General features: G+C 43.8%; 2 protein-coding genes and 1 long non-coding RNA gene across 9 annotated transcripts in view; 2 read left to right on the top strand and 1 right to left on the bottom strand.

Annotated features, from left to right (window-relative positions):
- The window catches only part of LOC135424019 (uncharacterized), an 86,852-nt gene that overhangs the window by 43,388 nt on the left and 19,807 nt on the right, over nucleotides 1–23,657 (bottom strand). The gene's annotated exons all lie outside the window — the stretch shown is intronic.
- On the top strand, nucleotides 1,429–12,210 carry LOC135424002 (solute carrier family 2, facilitated glucose transporter member 11-like). 7 transcript variants are annotated; one of them, XM_064674769.1, is made up of 12 exons: nucleotides 1,437–2,155; nucleotides 3,544–3,642; nucleotides 4,193–4,353; nucleotides 5,753–5,873; nucleotides 6,561–6,690; nucleotides 6,865–7,013; nucleotides 7,670–7,857; nucleotides 8,138–8,248; nucleotides 8,741–8,842; nucleotides 8,973–9,048; nucleotides 10,025–10,152; nucleotides 10,772–12,210. In XM_064674769.1, exons 2-12 carry the CDS (start codon nucleotides 3,573–3,575, stop codon nucleotides 10,970–10,972), a joined length of 1,437 nt encoding a protein of 478 aa, XP_064530839.1. In that variant the 5' UTR covers nucleotides 1,437–2,155; nucleotides 3,544–3,572; the 3' UTR covers nucleotides 10,973–12,210. The 7 variants fall into 7 exon arrangements, with proteins under 7 accessions (XP_064530843.1, XP_064530841.1, XP_064530839.1 ...); XM_064674767.1 differs by having other exon boundaries at nucleotides 1,438–2,155; nucleotides 5,749–5,873; XM_064674768.1 differs by having other exon boundaries at nucleotides 1,438–2,155; nucleotides 4,143–4,353; nucleotides 5,749–5,873.
- On the top strand, nucleotides 14,094–22,380 carry LOC135424003 (solute carrier family 2, facilitated glucose transporter member 11-like). Its single transcript, XM_064674774.1, has 12 exons — nucleotides 14,094–14,333; nucleotides 14,442–14,540; nucleotides 15,419–15,579; nucleotides 16,049–16,173; nucleotides 17,051–17,180; nucleotides 18,162–18,310; nucleotides 19,132–19,319; nucleotides 19,629–19,739; nucleotides 19,911–20,012; nucleotides 20,366–20,441; nucleotides 20,777–20,904; nucleotides 21,037–22,380. The coding sequence occupies exons 2-12, from the start codon at nucleotides 14,445–14,447 to the stop codon at nucleotides 21,241–21,243; spliced, it is 1,473 nt and encodes a 490-aa protein (XP_064530844.1). The 5' UTR covers nucleotides 14,094–14,333; nucleotides 14,442–14,444; the 3' UTR covers nucleotides 21,244–22,380.

Below are 23,657 nucleotides of genomic sequence, written 5' to 3'. Positions count from 1 at the left end.
TTAAAGAAATATCCAGGCTAGAGCCTGGGAAACAGCCAACAACCAGCCAAGGAGCAGCTCCAAATCTCTTCTGTAATTTACAGTGTAGTGTTTGTAGGGAGAATTCATCCTGTCAATCCAAGCCTCACAGATGTAAATGGGGCCCCTTTTCTCCTCTTGCACTGTAATTGCAGTTGGCTCAGATCATTCTGTGGTAAAAACACTCTAAAACTTGGGAACCTCTCAGTTCGTGACAGATCAAAGAGCATGTGTTGATGGTCTTTCCTAATGACAGGATTACCACTTATTCCTGCAGTCAGATAATTACAGACAGAGCCTGCCATCACATTCTCCAAATAACTACTCTCCCATGCTCATGGCATCGTATTTCACCTTGATTATGACAGGTTTGAGTTAATTGAAAAAGTATTCGAGGGAAGAGGGTGGTAGATCCCCGCAGTACTGCTGGAAACCTGCCGGGTTTATGTGAAGTTATGAACTCTAGAGCCAGGAGTTTGAGTAACTACAGAGCAGTGGATATACCCTGGTGACAGACTCCGAGACTGGGGATTTCTCATCTACATCAGCTGCAACTCTGAGATTTGGAGAACAAGGACTGAACATCAGGAAAGATGGTTTTTTTAAGGTGCTGCACAAAGCTGGCTGGAAACAAAACCAATGTGAACATTTCTCAACACCAAAGCACAGGTCATATATAGATGCTGTGTAGGAGGAAAAAAAAATCTGTTCACTCCTCATCAAGGCAGCTGTTACTTCCAGCTAGCCAGCTGCACACACAAATCCAGACATAGCAACAGAGTAGACAACATTAAGAAACTCGAGCTTTTCTTTTTGAATATGTTACTGGTTTTGATACATGCTGCCTAAACTATAGGTTGACTTGTACAGTTGGGTAAAGTTACACCTGTTTCCCAGTGAACAACTTATTGTTTGGGAAGGTGTTGGAAGTGTTCATCTAACCCCTGCCACAGTGTTGGAATACTGGATTCAGAGCCTAATACAGCAAATTTTGTACTTCTCCTGCCACTTAGTGGCTGCGGCTGATGCAGCATCACATCTCTACTCACACAATCGTGAGAAAATACTTCTGTGATGTGGAACAGATTTATATTTCTGTTCAGGTTTAGTAAAACCTGAGTAGGGACAAAGAAGCATTTTTTAAAAAGTTTCACTTATTTTGAATACTTTGAAGTCTGTCAGGGGCCTCACAATTTGCAATCTGCAGGATGAAAGAATGTTAAAATATCATGGTTATTCCTAAAGGCCAGGTATTCTGTGAAGCAGTAGCTTTGATGTTACTGCTGGCAGTGCAATATGCCTCCATCTCCGCTGGGCCCATCTCTAGGATTCATAAGGTTGCACCATTTCTCACTGCCAGGGAGTGCCTTTCATATTTCATAGAGAGCAGCAAGGCTGTCCTTGCTGTTACTGCTGCCTTGCTGTCTTCTGTACATGGCAGGATCTAGTGCTGTCAGTGTGGCTGTCTGCTCTGTGCCAGGCTGCAGGGAGGAGACAGGACCACAGCCTTCTGTGCATCACTCACAGCCTTGTCAGCAACCCCTGGATTGACTGCATGGCACCAGGACACGGACAGGACTGCAGTGAAAGGCCCTGGATAACAAGGATTTGAAAGGTTTGGGCTTCATTTATTCCTGTCACTGGCAGGACCAAGGTTTGTCTTTCAGATCTTAGATTGTGTTCCAGGGCAAATACAGTCAGAAAAAGAAAAACTTGTAGTTCACTTCTGCTTTGATCACACTTAATCAGACAAGTGATACTGGGCAACTGTGCCAGATGCTCTGAGAGGGAATCTATGCAAACCACACTGGCTTTCAAGAGGATTTAGACAGCTCTGGATCTTGGAGAATCATTTTCCTAAATTGTCTTTCAACAGTTCTTACTTTTCCCCAGAATGTGCTTTGAACAAAATTAATTGAACTGTCTTGCTAATGAACATGCAGCCCTGTTTTGAGAATGTAAATCAGCTGGCAAAACACCTGCCAAGTCAAGTGTCTTATCCTAACGTAATGGGTGACTAAATACACATTCCTATGCTGGAGATTTAAATAATCCTTTAGAGCACTGCTGAGAGTACCAGGGGCTTTGGCAGACAGAGGAAAACCTACGAAAGAGGATGAACAAGCTGCAGAGACTGGTAAAACATCTATTTTACTATTATTGCTGACAGATTTTTTTTTTAATTTGAATTTTTATGAAGCTGTGTAAGTACTATCAGGTTCTCATAGAATTATTTTCCAACTCATCACAGTCCTTGGGATAGAACTGACAGACTAATGGCTCTCCTGGCAGCTGCACACCATCGCTGTGGCTGAGAAAATAGTGCAGAAGCCGGGTGTTAAGGAAGGCTTGGGAAGGTCACTCTATAAATACAGCTCAGCTTTGAGCACAGAACTGTTTGGTGGGTCCTGGAGGAAGAAACAAACCATTTTCCTTTAGCTCATGGCCACAAAAGAGCTCTGTGGTACAGGACCTGTAGGGGATGTACTCTATAATGAAAGCAGGGAAACGAGCAGGAGCAGTGGTAGAGTCCTAGGCATTGTGAGTTAAAAAGAAAAGTGTGCTATTATTGTAGGGAGAGGAAATCTCTCTCACCTGGAGAACTAGAATAACTAGGAAGAGCAGAGATATCAGGAGCACAATCCTTAGCTCAGGTCTCAGTAACAAGACAGGGAAGTGGTGCAGCCACAAAAAGTGCGAAGTGAAACGTAGCTGCTTCTAATGGGGACAGGAGAGAGCTCAGCCTCTTCTTGCTGCAGGGCTGGAACAGTCTGGCTTTATTTTTGTCCTGGGAGAATGTCCTGTCTCAGGCTGGTAGGGAAGTTATTTACAAGAAAAGACTTTGAGAAAAGGAAAAATCTAAGATTATTTGAATTTGTGGTTTTAGAACTATTGCAAGACTAGACCAAACTTTCCTTTTCTTTGGTAAAGGGCTCTGTGAGAAGAAAATGAGCAGGTAGAGCAGAAAGAGCTCCCCAGCATTGGGTTATCCAAGTTCTCGGGGTCAATGGGGTCATATTCATGTAGCAAAACACAATCTGGCCTGAGGTGCCCTGCAGTGGCTGGCTAACAGCCAAGCCTGAGCATGGGCTCTTCATGTTACACTAGAGCTTTCCCAGTGGGAGGGGTTTTGGAGCAGGGGGCTGGCAAAGGCCATCCTGGCCCTGGGCCACTCAGAACTGGAGGTGTCAGACTAAAGGCCAGGGGCTCCCAACATGCTCAGAGTGGTCTTGAGACATGGGACAGTGTTCCCAGTGCAAGGACACCCTCAGGGCACAGCTTGCCTGTCACAGGATTTCACCTACAGATGGGGAAACTAAAGGCACAGGCACAAAACAGCATTCTATTTTAATCTAAAATATGTGTTATTATTATGAAAAGGTAGAAGAAATAGCATGCCAATGTATCACAAATGCAGTGGATATATATGGCCATGAGAAAAATCTCCCAGCTCAAAGTGTGAATTTTGTGGGGTCATTTTATTCTGTGCAAGGAAGCCATCCATTTTCTGTCCCTTTTCTTCAGCTTCAGAACAAGATCCTGATCCTGACAATATGTGCTGCTGGGATTGGAGGCACTTTCCAATACGGTTACAACATCTCCATCATCAATGCTCCAGCTTCAGTAAGTACTGCTAGTCCCAAAGTACACCTGCCCGAGGGCTTCCTCCCAGGACAGACCCTTCCTTGGTGGCTCTGTTGGACAGTGATGTGCCATTGCTGGTGCTGAGGGACAGAAGGGAAAGATGTGTTGTTCCCTCTGTATAATTCACATCTGGGGTACAGGACTTTGCTGTCAAGAGCCAACTTTGAGCAGGATGTAGTGTCGCAAGAATTTATTCAAAATCTTTGTCTCAACTCCTTTAGCAAATGTAATTCTAAAATTTTCTAACCTGCACCCTTTGAAACTGATTTTTGCCCCTATATTCCAAGTTAGACCCATGAAATTAATTTTTAAATTATCCAAGGTAGCTACATACAGATAGGAACCAACTGCAACTTTTCAACGGCAACAATTTTACACTCTAAACTCTCTGTTAAAAACTCATCTGGAACTGGAAGGGATTGGAGGCATAAACACAGAATAAATAGATACATTAATAAGGAAGACTTTATATTTCTCAGTGTCCTTCATCTCTATGTGGTGGTTGTGCTGCCCTGTCCCTCTCCCTCAGTACATCCAGACGTTCATGAACACGACCTGGCTGGAGCGCACGGGAGTTCCCCTGGAGAGCAACGTGATCCTGCTGCTCTGGTCCTTCACTGTCTCTGCATATCCCCTGGGAGGCCTCACTGGGGCTGTGGTTGCTGGTCCCATGGCCATCATGTTGGGAAGGTAAGAGGGTGCTGGAGTTTAATTTGGGCTTTGCAGCTTCCATTACTCTGAGAGGAATTAGGAGCCCCACAGCACAATGCTCACTGCAGTTAAAAAGAGTGAAAACATGTTTTCTGTCATGGACCAGTCTGCCTTAAACATTCTGAGTTGGCAGGGAGCATATTCTGATATGACAGTATTTCATATCTCAAAACCCAATGGGGAACATTTTTGTCCCCCAAATCACCTTCTCATCATATTCCAGCCCAGCTGAGGTGCTACAAGGATTTCGGCTCACCTCTGTACCACAGTAGCCACCTACATCATCACCATCATTTTTGTGCCAGTTTTCTGCCATCCTTTTAAATAGGAAATCATAATGGGTCAGACCAGGTATTTTTCTTTAAAATAAACTGTGGGGATTGGTAGGAATGACACTGGAAAAACAGAGGGTGGTTGTGCATCCCAGGTCCTCCTGTCTCACAGGTCACTTTTTGTCTGATATATTTTAGGAAGTATTCATTAAATTCCCACAATTGGAGGTTTTTTTCTCTGCTCTGGAGTCTCTAAAAAGTATTTGTCTTACCTCATCTATCTTTCATACACAGCTCTATCTCCAGTTCTCTTCAGAAAAAAAACCACTTAGTGTTGCTAACATAAACTAATAGGTAGTCAGATTTTCCTTCCCTCTCTCTTGATCCCAAAATTTTCCTCTATGTGCTGTGACTTTGCTTTGTTCCTCTGGTATGATAGAACAGGCACCACTGTGAAGGACTGTCTCCCATGGCTTACTTATTTCATGGTTATGAATATCTGGAAAGGATACAGCTTTTTTATCCAATTAAAATTTAGAGACTTCACCCTGTACTGCTGTGGAATAAAATCATATCCCATCATAAATAAGATTAAAAAAGACTGACTGGCAAGGCAGTGAGCCGGGACTAGAGAGAATTATTGGCTGTTATGGGTCAGTAGAGCTCTCTCTTTTTTTTTTTTTCCTGGTTTTCAACAGAAATTTCCCCTGGGACACATGAAAACTTCCTGTCAAAGCTTCACAACTCTCATACTATTACATGAAAAATTCCTGTTTCAACAAATTAGCATTTTCAGACCGCGATGCACACAGCTTACTGAAGGAATACTCCTCTCCATTCAAATGGAAACTGCGTGTGAGCAGGAGAGCCCTGAATTTGGGCACCCTCGTGGTGCCCTCAGCGTGCCCAAAGGCAGCGCTGCAGGGACACCTTGTGGCACACAGACACCCCATGTAGGGCTTCGGGTACTCGGGTGTCCTGTGGTGGGGCTGAGCCCACCTTGAGCTTCCAGGCGTGGCAGGTGGGATCTGCAACGTGAGATGTTTTATTTGATAACTAAACCTGACACATAAGTGCTCACAACTGTCTTTTCTCTTGGAAGGAAGATGTCCCTGCTGCTGAACAATGTCTTTGTGATCATAGCTGCAGCCTTGTCAGGATTCAGCCGAATGGCAAAATCCTTTGAAATGATTATGCTCAGCAGATTTTTTACTGGCATGAATGCAGGTATGGCAACACGAGAAACATAGCAGGACAAAGGGGATAAAAGGTAACAATTAGAAATAGAAGATATTCAAATAGGGATGATGCGAGATATGAAACCAATTAATCCTCCAGGCTGACCAGACACATGTAAGTGAATTAAGAAGTTGTATATACAGATTTTATATTTTGCTTCTGAGACCTTTTTTTAAAAAAACATGCATAGGCAGAAGTTTTGTGTATTACATGTATCTGTGTGCACAGGGAGAATCTGAGCTTAAAATTGATCCCTGTCTGCTTGTAAGAATATCAGTCCCTCACCAGCATGACCGCCAACATTAAAGCTCTTGTAGAAGTTTATCCAAGGAAATAATGATTAAGTGTCTTAAAGTATGATCAAAATGGGGAAGTAAAGGGAAGCCATGCTTACTACCCTGAATTTGGTGCTGAAAAGACCATAGACGGAGGCCCTGACAGGTTTCGGTTTCGTTATCCACTAGTACTGATGAGTCCGGAAATGGGTGTTTAGCAGCCTATGCGAAGAATAGCTGTGCGATTGAAGGTTTGGGGAAATAATGAGCACTGGCAGATGGGTCATTACATAGCCCACGGCAGAAAAGTGCAGCTGGCAACCTCCAGAGGTGGCTGACTGCATTTATCCGTGTCTCCTCCACCCACGAGCTGAGGTCACTGTTTGTCTGCCTTGCCCAGGTGTGAGCATGAACATTCAGCCCATGTATTTGGCGGAAAGTGCCCCAAAGAAGCTCAGAGGAGCTGTGGCCTTGACCTCTGCATCGTTTACAGCCCTGGGGTTGGTGCTGGGACAGGTGGTTGGACTCAGGTAATGTAAAGCAAAAACCCCGCTTATTAAATCTTTCTTTTTTTTTTTTCTCTTTACTACCCCTTTCTTTCCATTCATTTTCAGTGCCCTCGTGCAGCAGAGGGTGCTGGGCTTTTGCCAGGTTGTTAAACGTACTGTGTAAATTTAGTTTGTTTGGTTTATTTTTTCCTCTAGGGAGCTCCTAGGCAGGGAGGAGAGCTGGCCATTCCTTTTGGCAAGCAATGTGGTACCTGCCCTGATCCAGCTCACAGCTCTGCCTTGGTTCCCTGAAAGCCCCAGATACCTCTTGATTGACCGTGGAGACAAAGAATCCTGCATCTCTGGTGAGTTTAGGATGGCTCAGCTCCTCACTGAGCATTTGAAATCTACCCACTGGGCAGATTGCATATCCTTAACATACATAACTATGTATGTTGTAAATATCACTTCCTCCTTCCAAACTAAAGAACATCCTATAATCTTAAATATATTTGACCTATTGAAGTAATTGAAAGACATCTGACATCTTCCTACAAAAGACTGTTTTCCTACGATAGGGAGGTCAAAAGGTGAGACTTGTGTTCGCAGTGGCAAATATGTTTTGTAACTATGAAGAGAAATAAATGCTAGTTGAAGAGCTCGGGATCAAATCTGAAGCCAATTCATATTAAAGGATTTGCTTAGATTTGTGGCATACAAATCCTCATATGAGAAGTGGCTGGAATTACTTTCTGGGAAATATGTGCTGTGTACCAAGAACATCTTAATTGCCTGCAATTCCCAGGGAAGTCACTTGAGATCTGAGTCAGAAGCACAGCTGCTGAAATGGCACTGGTGGGTTATCAAACAATGTGGAGGGATTTGCACTCCCTTTCCCCCAAATCCTTCAAGTGGCTGCACCACAACTGGCCATCTCTGTGACGGTAACAGCGTGATCACAGATGCAGAATGACAAACCAAATGTAAGGCTCGGGGGTAAGAGGTTCCCTTGTCCTTGCAGCACTGCAGAAGCTCAGAGGCACCAGTGACCTGAGTGCAGAGCTGGAAGAGATGCTGGCTGAACAGGCTGCTGTTAAAGGTCAGAGAGCAAAGAACCCGTGGGAGCTCTTCCAAAATCCATCTCTGAGGTGGCAGCTGGTGAGCATCGTTGTGCTGAGCAGCGCCATGCAGCTCTGCGGGAACGACTCGGTAAGAGCCTGATACAGGAGCCACAGCAGTGCTTTGTCATGGGATGTGGGTGAGAGCTCTTGGGTTTAACATCCTGTCTGCTGGAAAAGAACAAACAGTGGTCTTCCTGCCTGTGGAGACCTCAGTACACCTGTGCATTATGGAAAGATTCAGAAAGGTGCTGTCAAAATCACCTGTGTGACAGCACGTTAGTCACTCTCTGTGTGGTCCTTCAGGAAGAACAATGGGATGTATTTTCAGATGTCTTCTCTTACTGCTTTCTCCTCTCTTCTCTCCACAGATGTATTCTTATGCAGCTTATGTGTTCCAAGAGGCTGGAATTCCTCAGGACAAAATCCCATATGTTGTAATCGGTACAGGAAGCTGTGAACTGATCACGTCTGTCACCTGTGTGAGACTCTTAATGCACTCTGCTGACACGCAACCTCTGTTGACAGTGTGGAGGCTCTTAATAGCTAATTTTGGATTGACATGTGTTTTCATGCCAAGAAAGCCCTCTAAGCACAGCAGCCAGGCCATTTGTCAGCACCCACAGCCAGACAGGTTAACGCAGAATTATTTGGTCTGACATTGCATTGTCATCACTGTCTAAAATCTCTAAAAAGTGTAACTTTCATGCTTTGTGTCCGTATGGATAGTGGCAGAGTTTAGGCTGCAGCTGGGACATTCTCTTGTCTCTTCAACACCCTTCTTGCCTGATTCCTGCCACCAGACCTTTCCTTTGAAATTTCTTTTTTTTTTTTTTGCTAAGAAGCAGACAACATCCTTAAAGTAGCTGTAGAGTGAACTAGGCACAGAGTATTGAAATGGGAAGAGGGAGCAGGCAGGAACTATAAACACGGGTCAAATATCTTGCTTTATTTCACTGTGTTACTTTGTGCAGAACATGATTATAGACTATGCTGGTCGGAGGCCGCTGCTGCTGGGGGGCTACATCTTCATGGCAGGATGGGCCATTGTCTTCATGGTCGCTCTGAGCCAGCAGGTAGCAAACTTTACTTAATTTTTTAAGTGGAATGGAGTTGGGCTTTGCTTTTTATATGACTGGGGTGTTCAGTGGTGGCAAATAAGTGTAAGTGCCCTCACTGGTTTTCCGTTGGTCTCTGTGGCTGTAGACTCAGATTAGCTGGATGCCTTATCTCAGCATGGCCTGCATTTTCGCCTATATCCTGAGCTTTGGAATCGGACCAGGTCAGTTCCCTCAGTGTTTTCACTGAAACTTTTGGGTACTGCAGGGGCTTGGAGATGTGTGCAAGCAGCCTATGGAAACTCTCAGACCCTCTTTAGCCACAGCACGCTCAAAGGAACAAGGCAGTTTCTGCCAGCAGTGTTCAGCTGTTTCTCAGGGGTTTGCATTGCATGCCCCTGGAAGTCAGTGTTGGGCAGGGTCATTCTGTGCCCTCCTCTGTGCTGTTCCTCCTCACAGCCATCTTGGCTGTAAGGCCAAGGCACCTGGGGGTGATTCTTGTGTTAAACAGATGGCAAGGTTTTGATTTGCTGCTCAGTCCATTAGGGCTGCAAACCAGCATTTCTGATGCTTCACTTTAACCCAAGAGATTGGTGGTTACATAATTTGATTATTTACTTGCAGATACCTGGAAGGAAGATTTTCACATCTATTTGCTGTCCTACTAACATGCATTTCCTTGTCAGAATCCATTAGTTTCTGTGGTTGTGGGGGCAACACACAGACTGTCTGTGTGTGGATGTTTGGTTGTTGTGGGAGTAGATGTGAAACTCTGTTTGCTTACACAAGTTTGAAGGAAGGCAGGTAAGAATAGAATCAAGCTGCCAGTGTCACAAACCACACAAGTTGGCAACAATTTCTTGTCCTACAGTGCCATGGGGCTGAATTAATTATAAGCCTTTCTCACGGTTTGGTCCTGGTAAGAATAATGTGGATTACAAAACTTTTCCTGGCAGTTCATTCTAACATGAGAAAGTTTGAATAATTAGCCAGGCCTTAATATTTAACCTAAAAATTCCCCTCTGCAGTTAATCTCTATTACCACTTCTTCTGGCATTGCTGACTAGTGAGAATAATTTGCTGAATAATAATTTACTGTTCTCTTATACTTAAAGGTGTGTTTTCTTGTTAAGATGTGTTCTCTTGTTTTTAATGTCGTGTCAACAATATTATTAACTTTCTTGCCATTTCTTTTCCCAGCTGGTGTAACAGGAGTTCTGCCCACAGAGGTTTTTGATCAGATGTCCCGGCCAGCTGCTTACATGATCTGTGGCTCCCTGCTCTGGTTCAACCTATTTCTGGTTGGAACAGCCTTTCCATTCATCGTGGTGCGTTCCAAAGGCAAAGCAATCGCCTGCAGCTCTTTAGTGCTCTGTACAAGAAAGAAGCTCTGGTAGTGACCAGGAAAAGAGAATATTGCAAGCAGCAGCATAGCACTGCTATGGAAGTATCTTTATGAGAAAAGTGGTCAGAACTCCTCTAAACCAAACTTTCTCCATGTTCCCTATGGTGAATTCTGATTTGAGGTTGGGAGAAGACTAATTTGGGGCATGGATGACCAATATTCCTCCTCTGTCCTCAGCTGCGAACAGCTGGGACTAAAGATGTGATGCAATTTCCTTTGGCCAGACCCTGGCACCATTTCCTAAGGTGATTTCTGAAGTGAAAGGGAGCAGAATATACATTCCTGTCTTATTTCCTACTGAGGGTTCCTATTCTGTATAATTGTATAGAGAGAAAAAGATATTTTGAAATACTATTCTTGCTATCTCAAATCTCCCAACCTCTGCTGGGGAGCTATTGCCTCTAGGCATGTGAGACCCTCACCAGGGTGCAGAGAAATATCCCCTTGGCTGACCTTAGTCCATGCAGGAACAGGGATTAGTGGCCTATTTGTCACCACACAGAATGTCACCAACACTGTCTTGTTTTTCTCCTCCTCCTCAGAAAAGTCTAGCACATTTCTGCTACATCCCATTCCTTGTGGTCTGTGTCTGCACTGCACTCTATGTTGGATTTTTCCTTCCTGAGACAAAGGGAAAGTCCTTCCTGGAAATCTCGGAGGAGTTCAAGAAACGGAACTTCAAAACTAAGACCCGTGCGGGTTTCTACAAAGGCCCTGAAGAGATCAAAACCACCACACTGTAGCAGAAGAAAGGAAGATGGTACCTGGGGGAGTGGTGCAGTGAATTCAGCAGTGGCTGTGTTCCCTTGCAGGGACACCAAGAGAAAAGTAGGGTTAGGGACAATACATTACTCTTAGGTCCTTAAGTTCACCTTGAAAACACATGCTGGAACTGATAAATACAAACAGAAGTTTGATAATCTGTTCTCAGTTTTTAATACTGGGTTTTTAATGCATATTTTAGAATCCAGTGACAGAATGATGCCTTGTTCTCTTATCATCAAACATCATGTAATGCTTGAGCAAATTTCCTCAGAATTTCTCCTCTACCCAAAGAGTAACTTCCATCTCAGAAGCCTTTCTTTCCTTGCCCCTGAATCTGGGCTCTCTAACACAGAAATTAATGCGATTAAATTCTGTTTTCAGACACCAGATGAAATTTTCAGTACCTTGTCTTGGTGCTCCCGTTGTTTCTGTTATTAAGTGATTTCAAATAGACCCCTACTTGTTGAGCAATAGTGAGCAGTTAATTATTTTCAGCTATAAAAGCATGTGACAGATGGATTAAGAAGAAAGCTTCTAGTACTTGCTAAGTGGCTTATTATACAACAGACTTTTGGGCATTGTTTTGCAGAATATTTATTCTGGACTGGTTTTCTTCATGGCTTGTTTGTTGTCTTCCAGTCCTATATTGTAAAGCACAGGTTCCCCAGTCCAGTTTGTACTGCTCTCACACTGCTCGTGCACCTTGTAGGGTTTTGTGCCTGTGCTCTGCTAATGGTAAGTGTGGTGAGGAGCTCGTGTGCAGCAGCTTATTTTGGGTGTGGAGATTTAGATCACACCTGGACACTCTCTGTAGCATGTTCTTGTCTCCACAGAGCACACTGGAAAAGACCCAGATGTGATAGTGATTGCTTTTAGTTAACCTGGTACAGAAGAGGGCAACACTCCTCATTTAATATGGCCTTTCACTTTGTTCATATGTCAGTCACAGCACTGCTGATGGTTGCAGCAAAGAACACATACATTTTCAAAAGAAGTTGCTAAAGTTTCTCTCAGTGTATTTTTTAACTGCATTTTTTGGGAAATACAGAACATTTGAATGACAAGACTGTAAATGTTTCCAGAGTGTATTACTGTCATTGCTGGGCATGTGTGGAGCAGCAGATCTATTTCTCAGAAGTAGAGTCTGTGCAAGAACTCTCTTTCACTACCTAAAGTTTATAACATACACAAAATAAAGAGTAAACTTTTGTTCCTTTGTGGTTGCTGCTGTTTTAGAAGTCATCAATATACAGACATGGGCAAGAGCAGGTATCTCTGCTCTTGGAAAACACTGAGGTTTTGAAGTATGCAGGATTTTGAGAGAAGACAATCAAGAGCAGGACTCCCTGGAGCTGGGAACTGAAGAGATACTTTTCATTTCTATAGTTTGAACAAAGCAGTGAGGGGCAGATGGAAAGAGTAAAACACACAGTTGAAGCAAAAAGTGACTGTACCGTTCTGGTGGTGGCAAAATACTCTGTCATTCCTTCGGTGAGGACCAGAGGAAGGAGAGAAGACAGAAGTGAAGCAGAGAAGACAAGGCAATAGTGAGGATGCAGGATAGGAAGCAGGGAAGGACTGAAGAGACTCCCTGGGCAGAGGGAGAGGCCTGGCACACACCACTGGGACATACAGGTCAGAGAAGAGAGAAGCCCTCCAGTGTCCAGAGGTCCTCACCTTGGCCACCACTGTGGCTACTCCCATGAGTCAGCACTGTACTTTTCCCCAAAACCCTGGCAAGCCAGAGACCATCTGCACCCATCAATATGAAACATGCCTGTTCAGAAATCATACACAGTTAATTGACTTCCTGAGTTTCAGAACCAGTCCTGTGAGTACATATGGCAGAAAACACTAATTCAAACTTCCTGAAATCAGGAGTCTTTAGACTGATTAAGCAAATGCAAACAGTGGTTACATTTCAGTTGGTCTAATTTGTTAAATTTTAATTGAAGCATTTAACAAGTTGGTTAATTGATACTGAATTCAAACACCTTTGACTGAAAAGATATATGACACTTGTTCAGATTTTCTTATCATGTGAAGTGTTAAACAAAAACACGTTGAAAAGTGATCCTCAGAGACTCATTATGGTTCATATTACTGTTTGCAAATCAAGTAATCCTGCACTGTTGGATTTATTAATAACTATCAACACCAGAGAAAAATAGTTACTGCTGCTGTCCTCAAACTGCTCTTCTTCACAAGCTACCTCTCACTTCAAACCCAGTTGGGGCTGGGATTCTTCCAGGCACCAAAGACATGCAGCATCCTGGCCTGTGGAATTGCCAAGTGCAGCCTCTCACCAAAAGATGAAATTCCCCCCTAAGCTCTTTGAATAACTTTTAAAAGCCTTTTAACAGAACCAGCTCGGAGACTGCTAGATAAAGAGGCCTTTTGAGAATTATGGATAAAAGTAAAGATGTAATTTATTTATTTTGAAGTCAGGATTTAAAATTGAGATTCAACTTTCTTAGCATCTGACATATATTATAGGGACACAGACTTGAACTTTCAGGCAATGACCTTTACTCTTAAAGAGTCAACTGATCCCACAGTTCAAGAGTTGGATGCACAGGCAGAGTCAAGTTTGGCCAAGTCAGGCTTCAGAAGGCTTTGCTGTATTGAGGCTCAAGGTAGCAGTCAGGAACTTTTCCTTTAAATGTGATAACTGATTACCCAGCCTATGACTTGGGGAGTCCAGACCGGTCCAGTACAGTTTGTGCCAGTCCCTGGACTTTGGCTTCCATGAGTGCTTTTTTTGATGCCCACTCAAGCAATGGCATTCACCTGAGCAGAAATCAGCTTGTAAATATTTGGCAGGGATTGTTTGAATGTGACCTGTTCTAGAGACAGAGGTGCAGCATCACGCCATCATCGCTGGCCAGAATATCCCAGGACAGTCAGGAACAGGAGGAGTGGGAGAGGTTGAGGTGTGCATTTATTGCAGTCCTTTATTCTTAAGCCTCCTGTCAGATAGTTCTAAGAAAGGGTGAATAAACCATGAAACCAGGAATGCCCTTCAATCCCCAAATGTTTATCCAGTCTCAGCCAAGTCACAGAGCAAAATATTCACTTAGGTGAGATAACAAGTGGGAAAGGAGGAGAGGAAAGGACAAATAGATGGAATTGTTGACGGCGCGCTTGCACATTGCACCGTGCTCCCACAGCCATGACAGTGCAGACTGAGATGGCCAAAGCTGCAGACAGAAGCACTGAAGTGTGTAACTGGGTTCCAGGAAACAGCTGTGAGCTTTGTCTCTCCTCAGATTCCTCACTGTCCTGTGCTTTAGTAGCTGTGGTTTCCTAGTGCTGGCTCCTTGGTCTCGGAGGAGGCAGGTGTGTGGCATTGCTCAAACTGTTAGAGCTCCTGAGGAAAACACAGGACATTGGGGGCATGTCTGAATAGCTGTACCAGCTTTGTTTGCTGCTTTTATTTCCTGCCAGAAAATGAGCTACAACCTCTTTCTGCTGCCTTTTGTCCTGGGCATTGGTGGAGGTTTCCAGTATGGGTTGCAGGTCTCCATTATCAATTCTCCTGCTGAGGTAAGCGTGGAGAGCTCCAAGAGTGAGCTACTAGCATGGATTTCACTGTTCTCACTGCCTCTATATGCAATCACTAACTTTTTAAATTCTGCTCTCAAACCTAGACCTCTGGTTTCTTAGTTCTAAGAGTAGCTACTATTGCTCTTGTGTTTCATGGGGTTTTAACTTCTATCTAATGTGGCAGACCTGGGAAAGGGGAGGCTGAATGATATCCATAAAGTCAGCCATTTTCACCTTGCTGAGTTGAATTGCTCATAGGGCATTCTTCTCTTTTCAGTGCTCAGGGGGCCTCTTGTACATGTGCTTGGCCACACACACTGTGTCTAAGTGACTGTAAGGTGCAGTAGGACAGGGCAGGACTGTAGCTCTAGAGCTGAGTTCAGCACTGATACCTGCAGCTGGAAAAGCAAAATTAGGGAAGGTGTTTGTCATCCTGAATGGTACCAAGGACATTGAGCTCATACTATCACTACATTGTGAACCCTCACCAAGAATGAGGGTGCCATGGAGGTTGTGAACAGCAGGCCAGAGAGACCTCACAACAGACCATGTCAAGGGACAAAACCTGCTCTCACTTGAGTCAGTTGAAGTCAAACCTGGATTTCACTCAGGGCACCAGATGCAGCAGGTAGACAAGAGAGACAGACACACAAGCAGGAATGGTGGGAAAGATCAGGTAGCAAAACCATCAGGTTTTAGTACAGAAACAGAAGACCAACCTGCCATGCAAAATTGCCATTGATTTCATCAGGACTAAGATTCCAACCAAGGTATCCATAGAAATGTATCAAAAAGGCCAGTAGGAGAATTAAAAAAGAGGCACAATTATGCAAAAAGCATGTTGACTGAGTCCACGGGTTTCTGCTTTTCTTTTCAAGTACATCAAGAGTTTCATCCGTGAGACCTGGCTGAAGAGATACGGCTCCACTCCCAGTGAGGACATGATCACTCTGATGTGGTCCTTCATTGTGTCCATTTACAGCATTGGGGGGCTCCTGGGCTCCTCCTCTACTGGATACTTGGCTGTTAGATTTGGAAGGTAGGAATAGTGATTACATTAGTCCTTCTGTTTACATCCACAACTGCAAAAATAAGTGACCATGTCTTGGGAGAAACACTGCTTGTAAAGTAGCACTGTGAGCAGCCCAGGGCTGCTTCCAATGAAGGATCAGTACAAAATCACACTCTCTCCCTTATAAAGTCCAAAGTGAATCCAGGCCGGGGAAATCACACAAGGAGTGCATGCATTTTAAAGTGAATATCACAGACAATCAGTCACAAAGCTTGTTCTTCAGTGTAAATATTGGCTTCACTAGGGGGGTCAAAAGCTTGAACTAACTTATCAATCTGTGACAGTTTTCCCATTCCCTTTTCCCATTTACTTCACTGCAGCCGATCTCAGAAGCTGGCACAGAGTCTGTAACCATGGTACAATTCGTGTCACTTCTGTCAGGTGTGAATGACACATGGACAATATTTATGCTCACAGTAATTTAAGTGAATTCCAGGAAAAAGTCCATGCTCCTTGCCAACATCCCTGCTCTGCTGAGCGCAGCTCTGATGGCACTCAGCCGGCTGAGCGGGTCCTTTGAGATGATCATCGCTGGAAGGTTTTCTGCTGGACTGTGTGCAGGTAAATTAACATTCCTACTTATGGCATTAAATAGTTGGAAGAGCAGTGACTCAGGGTCACGAGGATTTATCAGTACACAGACCACAGATTTTTACTAAACCCTGCAGAGGACATGATTGCTTATTTTTAATTAAATAAGAAACCACAAACATAATTAAATTAGTAATGTCTAACATCTCCATTTCTCTTTCTTCTATCTTTACATCCAATCCCTATAAAAGGTATTCTTTTGAAAAAGCCAAAACATGCAATATTTCAGGGGAACCTGCTCACTCAATAAAGAGCTGACCTCTGTTTTCCTGTTGTTTCTCACTGTGGCTGATGCTGCCCTCCATATTACAGACAGTTTTCAAACTGGGCAATTCTAATTTCCAAATGGTTACATTCTCCCAGTGTTTTCAACCCCTGAGAAGTTGGATAAATACTAACCAGCAAAAAAAAAAAGATAAAATGGAGAGAGGATAAATATTAATTAATTCATTCACTGAAATGCAAATGGAATGTATAGAATTTGTTAACTTCTTGGTTTCAAGCACAAAATAAGGCACATATCATCCTGAATCAACACTGAAATACCTCATCTGAGACTAAAGGGAGTAACTACACTCCTGTATATGTGGCTGTAGGAAATGATATAAGAGAAGGCCAGCCTGCTGAAGGACAGAGTTCCCAGGGGCAGGTACTTGCCTAGTGAAGTATTTAGCAAAGACACGAGGCCACGGTACAGGGCACATGCTTCATGTCAGGCAGACACATACTCAGCACGGTTAAAAAGGTGTCTCAAAGCCAACCCCAACCCCCTTGACCATAATGGTCCCCTCCAAAACACCACACCCTTGTGGGTTTGCTTTGCCCTAACAGTCCTTTGTCACTGCAGGTTTATCTCTGAATATCCATCTCATGTATTCTGGGGAATGTGCCCCGCGGAAGCTCCGTGGGCTGATTGCCATAACAGCTTCTACTGCTGTTGCCTTTGGAAAATTCGTAGGATTTGCTCTGGGTCTCAGGTAAGAGGGTCTGAAACAGACTCAATTTATTCTGTTATTAAAATATATGTATATATCAATGCAAGCCAATGGATAGGCAAATCAGCAACTGTTTTCAGACATGTTTGCAGGGTAGTCAGACTGAATTAGCCCAAATTCCTGACTTTAGTGAATGGGAAACAGAAATCATACAAAATATTTAATCCTGAAGAATAAAGTTCCTTCCTAGCAGACGCAGATCAAAATACAAGTAATAAAAACCTTGAACATATTTCAGTGGGTTTGAAAGGAATCAATCTTTTTATGAACAGACCTTTACTTTCTATTTTTTTCGGAAGGTGCGGGGAATATCAGAGCCATCCAAACCTTCTTGAAAATGCACACAAACTGGCATACCCACTCATCAAACACACACACATGTACACACACACACAGAGACAGACTCTTATGCTGGATTTATCCCCCCAGCACAGGCTCTTCCTGCCTGTCCTGTGCCAAAGGCAGTCTGCCCCATTTCTAGGGCATGCATCATTCTGGCCACAGTGTTCTCAAAGCTGCAGGAAACCCACCAGCTGTTATTTGGGGCAGTCAGTACCAGGCTGATGACCCATAGGTCTTTCCCCAATTATAACATGGGCCTCTTTGGATCAGAAGCTGAGGGATCAGCCCCTGCAAGTTCTTCCTTCAGCATCTGTGCTGGGACACTGTTGGTCCCTGCGGGCCCTCAGACGCTGCAGGAGGATGCAGGTGGCCTTGCTGCACTTGCCTCTGAGCAGCAGGAGCCAACACTGGGTAACTCATGGGCTGCAGGCAACGGCCCTCTGCTCTGCCCTTCCCCCTCCTGTTGAGATTTTAATTTTTCTGGGCTGAGAAATGCTGGAGACCCTTGGGAGGAGCTGCTGTGACACACAGCAGGGCCGAGGGATAACCCTGTGTCTGTGTGTGCTCACATGGCCAGCACACGATTCCTCAGCCTCTCTTACTCTGCTGGTTTTGTTTCAGAGAAGTTCTTGGAGCAGAGGCTCTCTGGCCTGTTCTCTTGGCAGCCAATGCAGTTCCTGCCCTCATTCAGCTTCTCACCCTCCCCTTCTTCCCAGACTCTCCCCGCTACCTCCTCATTGAAAAAAAGGACAAGGAGGCATGCATTAAGGGTAAGGAAATGGGTCACAAAGCATTCATTTTAGAAGAAAGTGGAAAACACAGTAAAGCCTCATATGAGCCTGAAAGAGAGGTACAGGTGGGAAAAAGACTCTTGGTCTTTTGGCTCTGAAACAACTTTCAGCTTTAATGAAGATCAGCCTCTTCTGTTTGAATGTTAGTGCTCTTTTGGCACCAGTATTTCCCTTACTCTCTGCCAGGGTCCTCTGAGGGATGTGATCATACAGAGCTTGTATTTCCAACAATACAGATTCTGCCCTGAACAGTCAGGGTGTGGACATGGTACCTTCTGGCTCTGTGTAAGAAAGGGAGGCTCTCTATTGTCATGCCATATCCGGAAGCATTCCAGTTTTTCAGTAACCTAACAGCAAATCCTGACAGAAACAGAGAAACAGCCATTCTGGGGGTTTAACTATCAAAAGAGAACTCCTTGGATGTAGAAATACTGTTTTATATGTAGGAATCATTTTACCTTGTCTGTGTTTTGGAGTGTGTACTAGAGCAGCACCTCTAGTAGGAGGGTATTTGGGGAAGGATCGGTAAGAATTTAAGTGTGGGTTACATTGAAAGACTATAGGCAGCTATTGGCCAAAGGTGAGGTCATGATTAGGATGTGTGGGTAAAAATAGATAGGAATGATGTGAATCTGTGTGTAATCTGAGCCCAGATCCCTAGGAAGTTCATACAAGCCTGAGTTTCTTATCTGAGCCTGAAGTTCAGATAAGACACTCTGCAAAACAGGAAATAATCCTCAGAATTCAGGTCTGTACTGGTGGGCTTGGACCAGAAGTCACCTCTCCTCTTCTCCTTCCAGCTGTGGAGCAGCTCTGGGGGGAAGGAGACCACATGGCCGAAATAAATGACATGATATCAGAGGAAGAAGCCATCCGTGGGGAGAAGGCCAAGGGCCTTTGTGACCTGCTCCGTGACAGAGCTGTGCGTTGGCAGCTCATCACTCTGTTCCTCGTGGCCTCCTGCTCACATTTCAACGGGGGCATTGTGGTATGTGCTCTGCTCTGCTCTGCTCTCTGCACTGCTCACAGGCTCTTGCAAAAGTGAGCTCTGCCACGAGTTGTGAAATGCTGACTGAAACAGTGGCTGTAAGGAGGGATCTGTTGTTACTGTTCATTACAATCCTTTCCCATGGAAGTTTGGTACCTGAGATAAGTTGATAACTGCAAGTGTCATCTGAAGGTATTCTATGGATTACCCTGTTATGATAAGAGAATGCAAGGGGATCAAAACTTATTTCTTGTCAAAAAACTCTCAGACATTAGTGTAAACATGAGCAAAAATTTCTATTCTTTCCAGGTTTACTTTTATGCATACAATATCTTCATAAAAGCTGGAATCCCCCCTGATCAAATCCACTATGTCTCGCTGGGGCTTGGGACCACCGAGATCCTCTCCACAGCTGTGTGTGTAAGTGGCTTTTCAGCTGAATTTTGTTCTGCATTTATATTCAATTTCTGGGAAGAGAGGAGAGTCTTTCTCTCAAAATCATGACCCAGGGATGGCAGCTACTGGAGCAGCTCAGCAGTGCCTGCCTTAGGTCTGTCCTTTGGAGCTGGCAGCGTGTCCTTCTGGTTGCAGGGTGTCCTCATTGAGCGTGCAGGGAGGAAGACACTGCTGTGGAAAAACTACACAGTGATGACCCTCGCTTTAGGGCTCCTCACAGTCACGCTCTTCCTACAGGTAAGACCCCACTGACGCGTTAAAACTATGTCCTGTCTTCATGCGTTATTGTGCAGCAGATATCATACTATTTCTGTCCCCCAAATAATTTTTTAGCCCAAGTAGAAGTGTTTTTGGGGCTAACCATCATATTAACAGAGGTCTGTTCCCAGCCATGTACATACAGATTAAAGACAATAGACTTATACAACCAAGAACTCTGCCAAGACTATCTCCTCATGAAATTTCTGGAAGTAAAATAATTATATTTATATTTAACACTGCTATACTTAGCAGTCGTGAATGTTTCTAATGGAGCTAGATAAACAAAATCTTAATTTCTGATTTTATTTGCTTTTCATTTCCTACCACAGGATTCCTTTTTCTGGGTACCATACTGCTCTGTTGCACTTGTCTTTATTTTCATCCTGAGCTTTGGCGTTGGGCCAGGTTGGTATTTTCTACTGGAATGGTTTCAGGTACTCATTCCTTCCTCACTGCAGCCTTTAGGAGAGGTGCCAGGCATAGCTGCTCCACAGTTAGCATGAACCCCATCCCTACTCCTGATTCAGTGCAGGTACAGATGTTTCCCTCCATACTGCAGTAGGAGGTAAAACTTAATTTCCTATTGCATTCCTACATCCTTCCTCCTCAAGAGCCAGGCAGCACCTCAAACACTTCCAGGTCATTTAAAGCCACAAACCTATGCAACAATATGAAGTGTGAGGTACAGAAGCATCTTGCAAAATTTCTAAGTTTCCTTCTTTTCTTCAATTTTTTTTCAGGTGGTGTGTTATGCTCCTTGATCACAGAAATTTTTATTCAGTCATACAGAGCGGCTGCTGTTGTTTTTAATGGTCTTGTAAGCTGGATCCAACTCTTCATCCTTGGACTTGTCTTCCCTTTCATTGTGGTAAGCAAAGCAGGGTGTTTTTGTCCCTGACCAAGTTCTATAGTAAATACAAAACCAAAACCTCTATATCATAAGAGAAAGAAATAGAGATAAATTCTTATGAACATATTTTGTCTCTTTCTTTTCCTGTAGGAAGGCCTTGGTAATTTCTGTTTCCTCATTTTCTTGACATACTGTCTGACCGTGGCTGTCTTTGTCTTCCTGGTGATGCCAGAACCCAAAGGAAAGACCATGCTGCAGATCCTGGAGGAGTTCAACCGCCTGAACTACCGCGGAAAGAAGAGACAGACAGTCCTACAGCAGAGTAACTGCTCGGTGATGACTGTCACTAGACTTTAACAACAAACCCTCCCCTTTGTATTTTGCTCCTTTATTACTGTAGTGCCCAGAAGCCTCATTAAGCAATAGAGAATCCGTTGCTCCCCAAAGAGCACAAGTGTGTATTTTAAAAATAATCACCTGCAGTGCAGGGTGCAGGATGAACTTGGTCGTTCTCTCCAACTCCTGAAACATGAGCTGAATTAATTCCTCTGCAGAAAAAAAATTTGAACACAATATATAAAGAAATTGTGCCAGTCCCTCCAAGTTAGCAGTTGGTAAACTGAAAACATAGGATCTGCTATTTTTCTTGGCAAAGCCAGGACTCCACAGTTGGAGAACATGAGTCTGGAAGGTCCAGAGATACAGCAGGTTTGCAAAGGTGAGAGCAAAAGAAGACAGAGCTTTGGTGTTGAAATTATCTGCTGTTAACAAGTCAGTGGTGATGAGCTTTCCCAGACAAGAAGCTTCAGTCCAGAGGAAAGCAAGTGTTTAGCTCTTTAATACAGTGGAAGAAGAGCACCTTGCCTATCAGTAGACAGAATCATTATGCACTGTTTCTGCCTCTTCTATTGGAAAAAAATCCCCAGGGATATGTGAGCACTGAAAGAAAGCATGAGCAAAGAAAGCAGAGCTGCAGGGAATCATGAGTGGGCAAAGCCACGGTGGGCAGGTTCTCCTTCTTGATTGTGCAGTGTGTCTTCAGCCTGGAGAACACTGGGTTTCAATGAGATTGACTCCTGAGAGTAACTGGTACCAGTGAGACAAAAGAGAGTGGTGCCTCTCCTGGAGAACCCAATCTGTATGTCTGAGCGTTTGCTTCTCTCTCCAGGTGTCTGAATACTCCACATTTTCATTATAAAACATGGTAAAAAAGGCTTCACTTTTTGTAGTCATTGCTATATGACATGACACATTTTTGGTCTTCTTCATGCTTTGCAGTTTACTGATAAAGAAATAAAAAGCACTGACTAGGAAAACACACCCTACTGATCATGCCTGGATTTGGTTTTCATTAAATAAAGAGTCAGGGACAGAGGAGAGCCCATCTTTTGGGACTGTGTTATTGGGTCAAGGAACACTGTGTCTGTCTTTTCTGGAAATGAGATCTTCACTACTGACTGATGCAGGTGCCACACAATAAAATTTGCAAAAGGACTTGAATACTGAGCAGCAGTTTCTTTCACAGCCCTTTTCTTCCACAGCCCTAAGGCTCCTGCTATTTTATCTTCACACCATCCTCTAGCAGTATTTGTAGCAGTGCCAAAAGCTAATACCAGGAGCAGGGGACTTCCCCAGTACAACCATCCTTCCCATGACAATCATCACAGTACCAAAAAAGCTAGATAAAGTCTATAGTTTCAAGGCTTGAGGTTATGGATTGCACAGTACCACATTAAGAACCAACATACATTCCCTCTTCTGGTCAAAAATGCAGGGGGAAAAAAAAGAGAAGAAACATTTAAAGTATTTTAAAAAGAATCAGGTAAGACCTTGATTATTTTAAAAGTCTTTATTTGGTCTGGACTTTCTAAACCTTACTGGTTCCCAGTGAAGGAGTTTTTACTGTCTTATGAGACATTAAAAACTCATTTCCTTCTACATGTTTTTCTACAGGGTGATCTTGTCCAACGTGCCTTACTTTTTTTCTCCTACTAGTAAATACTGTCCACAAGAGGGAAGTGTGGTAAATCATTAGCACTGCCATAAACTAGCATGGATTGGGAATAAAGGTTAAAGAAGTATTTGTGAATCTGCCATGTAGGATCCAGGATCACACAAGTGCTACACAGGGCATCTTTGAAGACAAAATTCCCTCCAAGCCAAGGGTATTGAGTGAGCTCCAGATTGGGTCTGGAATACATTTCTTGTAGTGTTCAAATCCTAGGTGAAAAGATTTGTACTGTCCTCTTTTTTAGGAAAATAAATAAGAACTGTACTAAGCATCTAAGGCTTTCTTTTTCCATAGTACAGCACTGAACGAAAGTGTGAGGCCAGATGAAAATGAGAGAGCAGTATGAGTACTCCAGGAGAGACACAGACAACAGGAGGAAGAGGAACAGGGCTCTGCAGGGACTGTTTGATCATCCAGATGTTAAAATCTGGCCACAGTGTTTAAAAACCTCTCCAGAAAGACCCAGAACTGCCATGTGTGTCCTTCCTTCCTTCCAGTAGACAAGCTTCCCCTCCTCAGCTCAAAGAAAAAATCCTCCTTCTCCCTCTAGTTCATCAAAGCTCATCATCTCCCCTGCCCACAGCCCCTCTCTGAGGTGCCTGAAAAGGGATTTGCTCTGAGTCTGGCAGAAACCCTTTGGGATGGAAAAGAAAAAATAAAAACAGACTTGAAGGGGCAGTACAGCATGAGGAAGTGTGGAAACTGAGATATGGGATCCCACTCTGGCCCCCAGTGGGTCAATTCCACTGTTACAGAGAGG

This window comes from Pseudopipra pipra, chromosome 18 (genome assembly GCF_036250125.1).
Source record: "Pseudopipra pipra isolate bDixPip1 chromosome 18, bDixPip1.hap1, whole genome shotgun sequence".
Taxonomy (NCBI): domain Eukaryota; kingdom Metazoa; phylum Chordata; class Aves; order Passeriformes; family Pipridae; genus Pseudopipra; species Pseudopipra pipra.
This window is presented reverse-complemented; position numbering and strand designations above follow the sequence as displayed.

Coding starts and splice junctions, on each gene's coding strand:
- LOC135424002 (XM_064674767.1), top strand. CDS start 2,135: ATGAACAAGCTGCAGAGACTG. Junction 5,874..6,560: donor TTTTACTGGCATGAATGCAG/GTATGGCAACAC, acceptor TGCCTTGCCCAG/GTGTGAGCATGAACATTCAG. Junction 6,691..6,864: donor GGACAGGTGGTTGGACTCAG/GTAATGTAAAGC, acceptor TTTTTCCTCTAG/GGAGCTCCTAGGCAGGGAGG.
- LOC135424003 (XM_064674774.1), top strand. CDS start 14,445: ATGAGCTACAACCTCTTTCTGCTGCCTTTTGTCCTGGGCATTGGTGGA. Junction 20,442..20,776: donor GAGCTTTGGCGTTGGGCCAG/GTTGGTATTTTC, acceptor ATTTTTTTTCAG/GTGGTGTGTTATGCTCCTTG. Junction 20,905..21,036: donor TTGTCTTCCCTTTCATTGTG/GTAAGCAAAGCA, acceptor CTTTTCCTGTAG/GAAGGCCTTGGTAATTTCTG.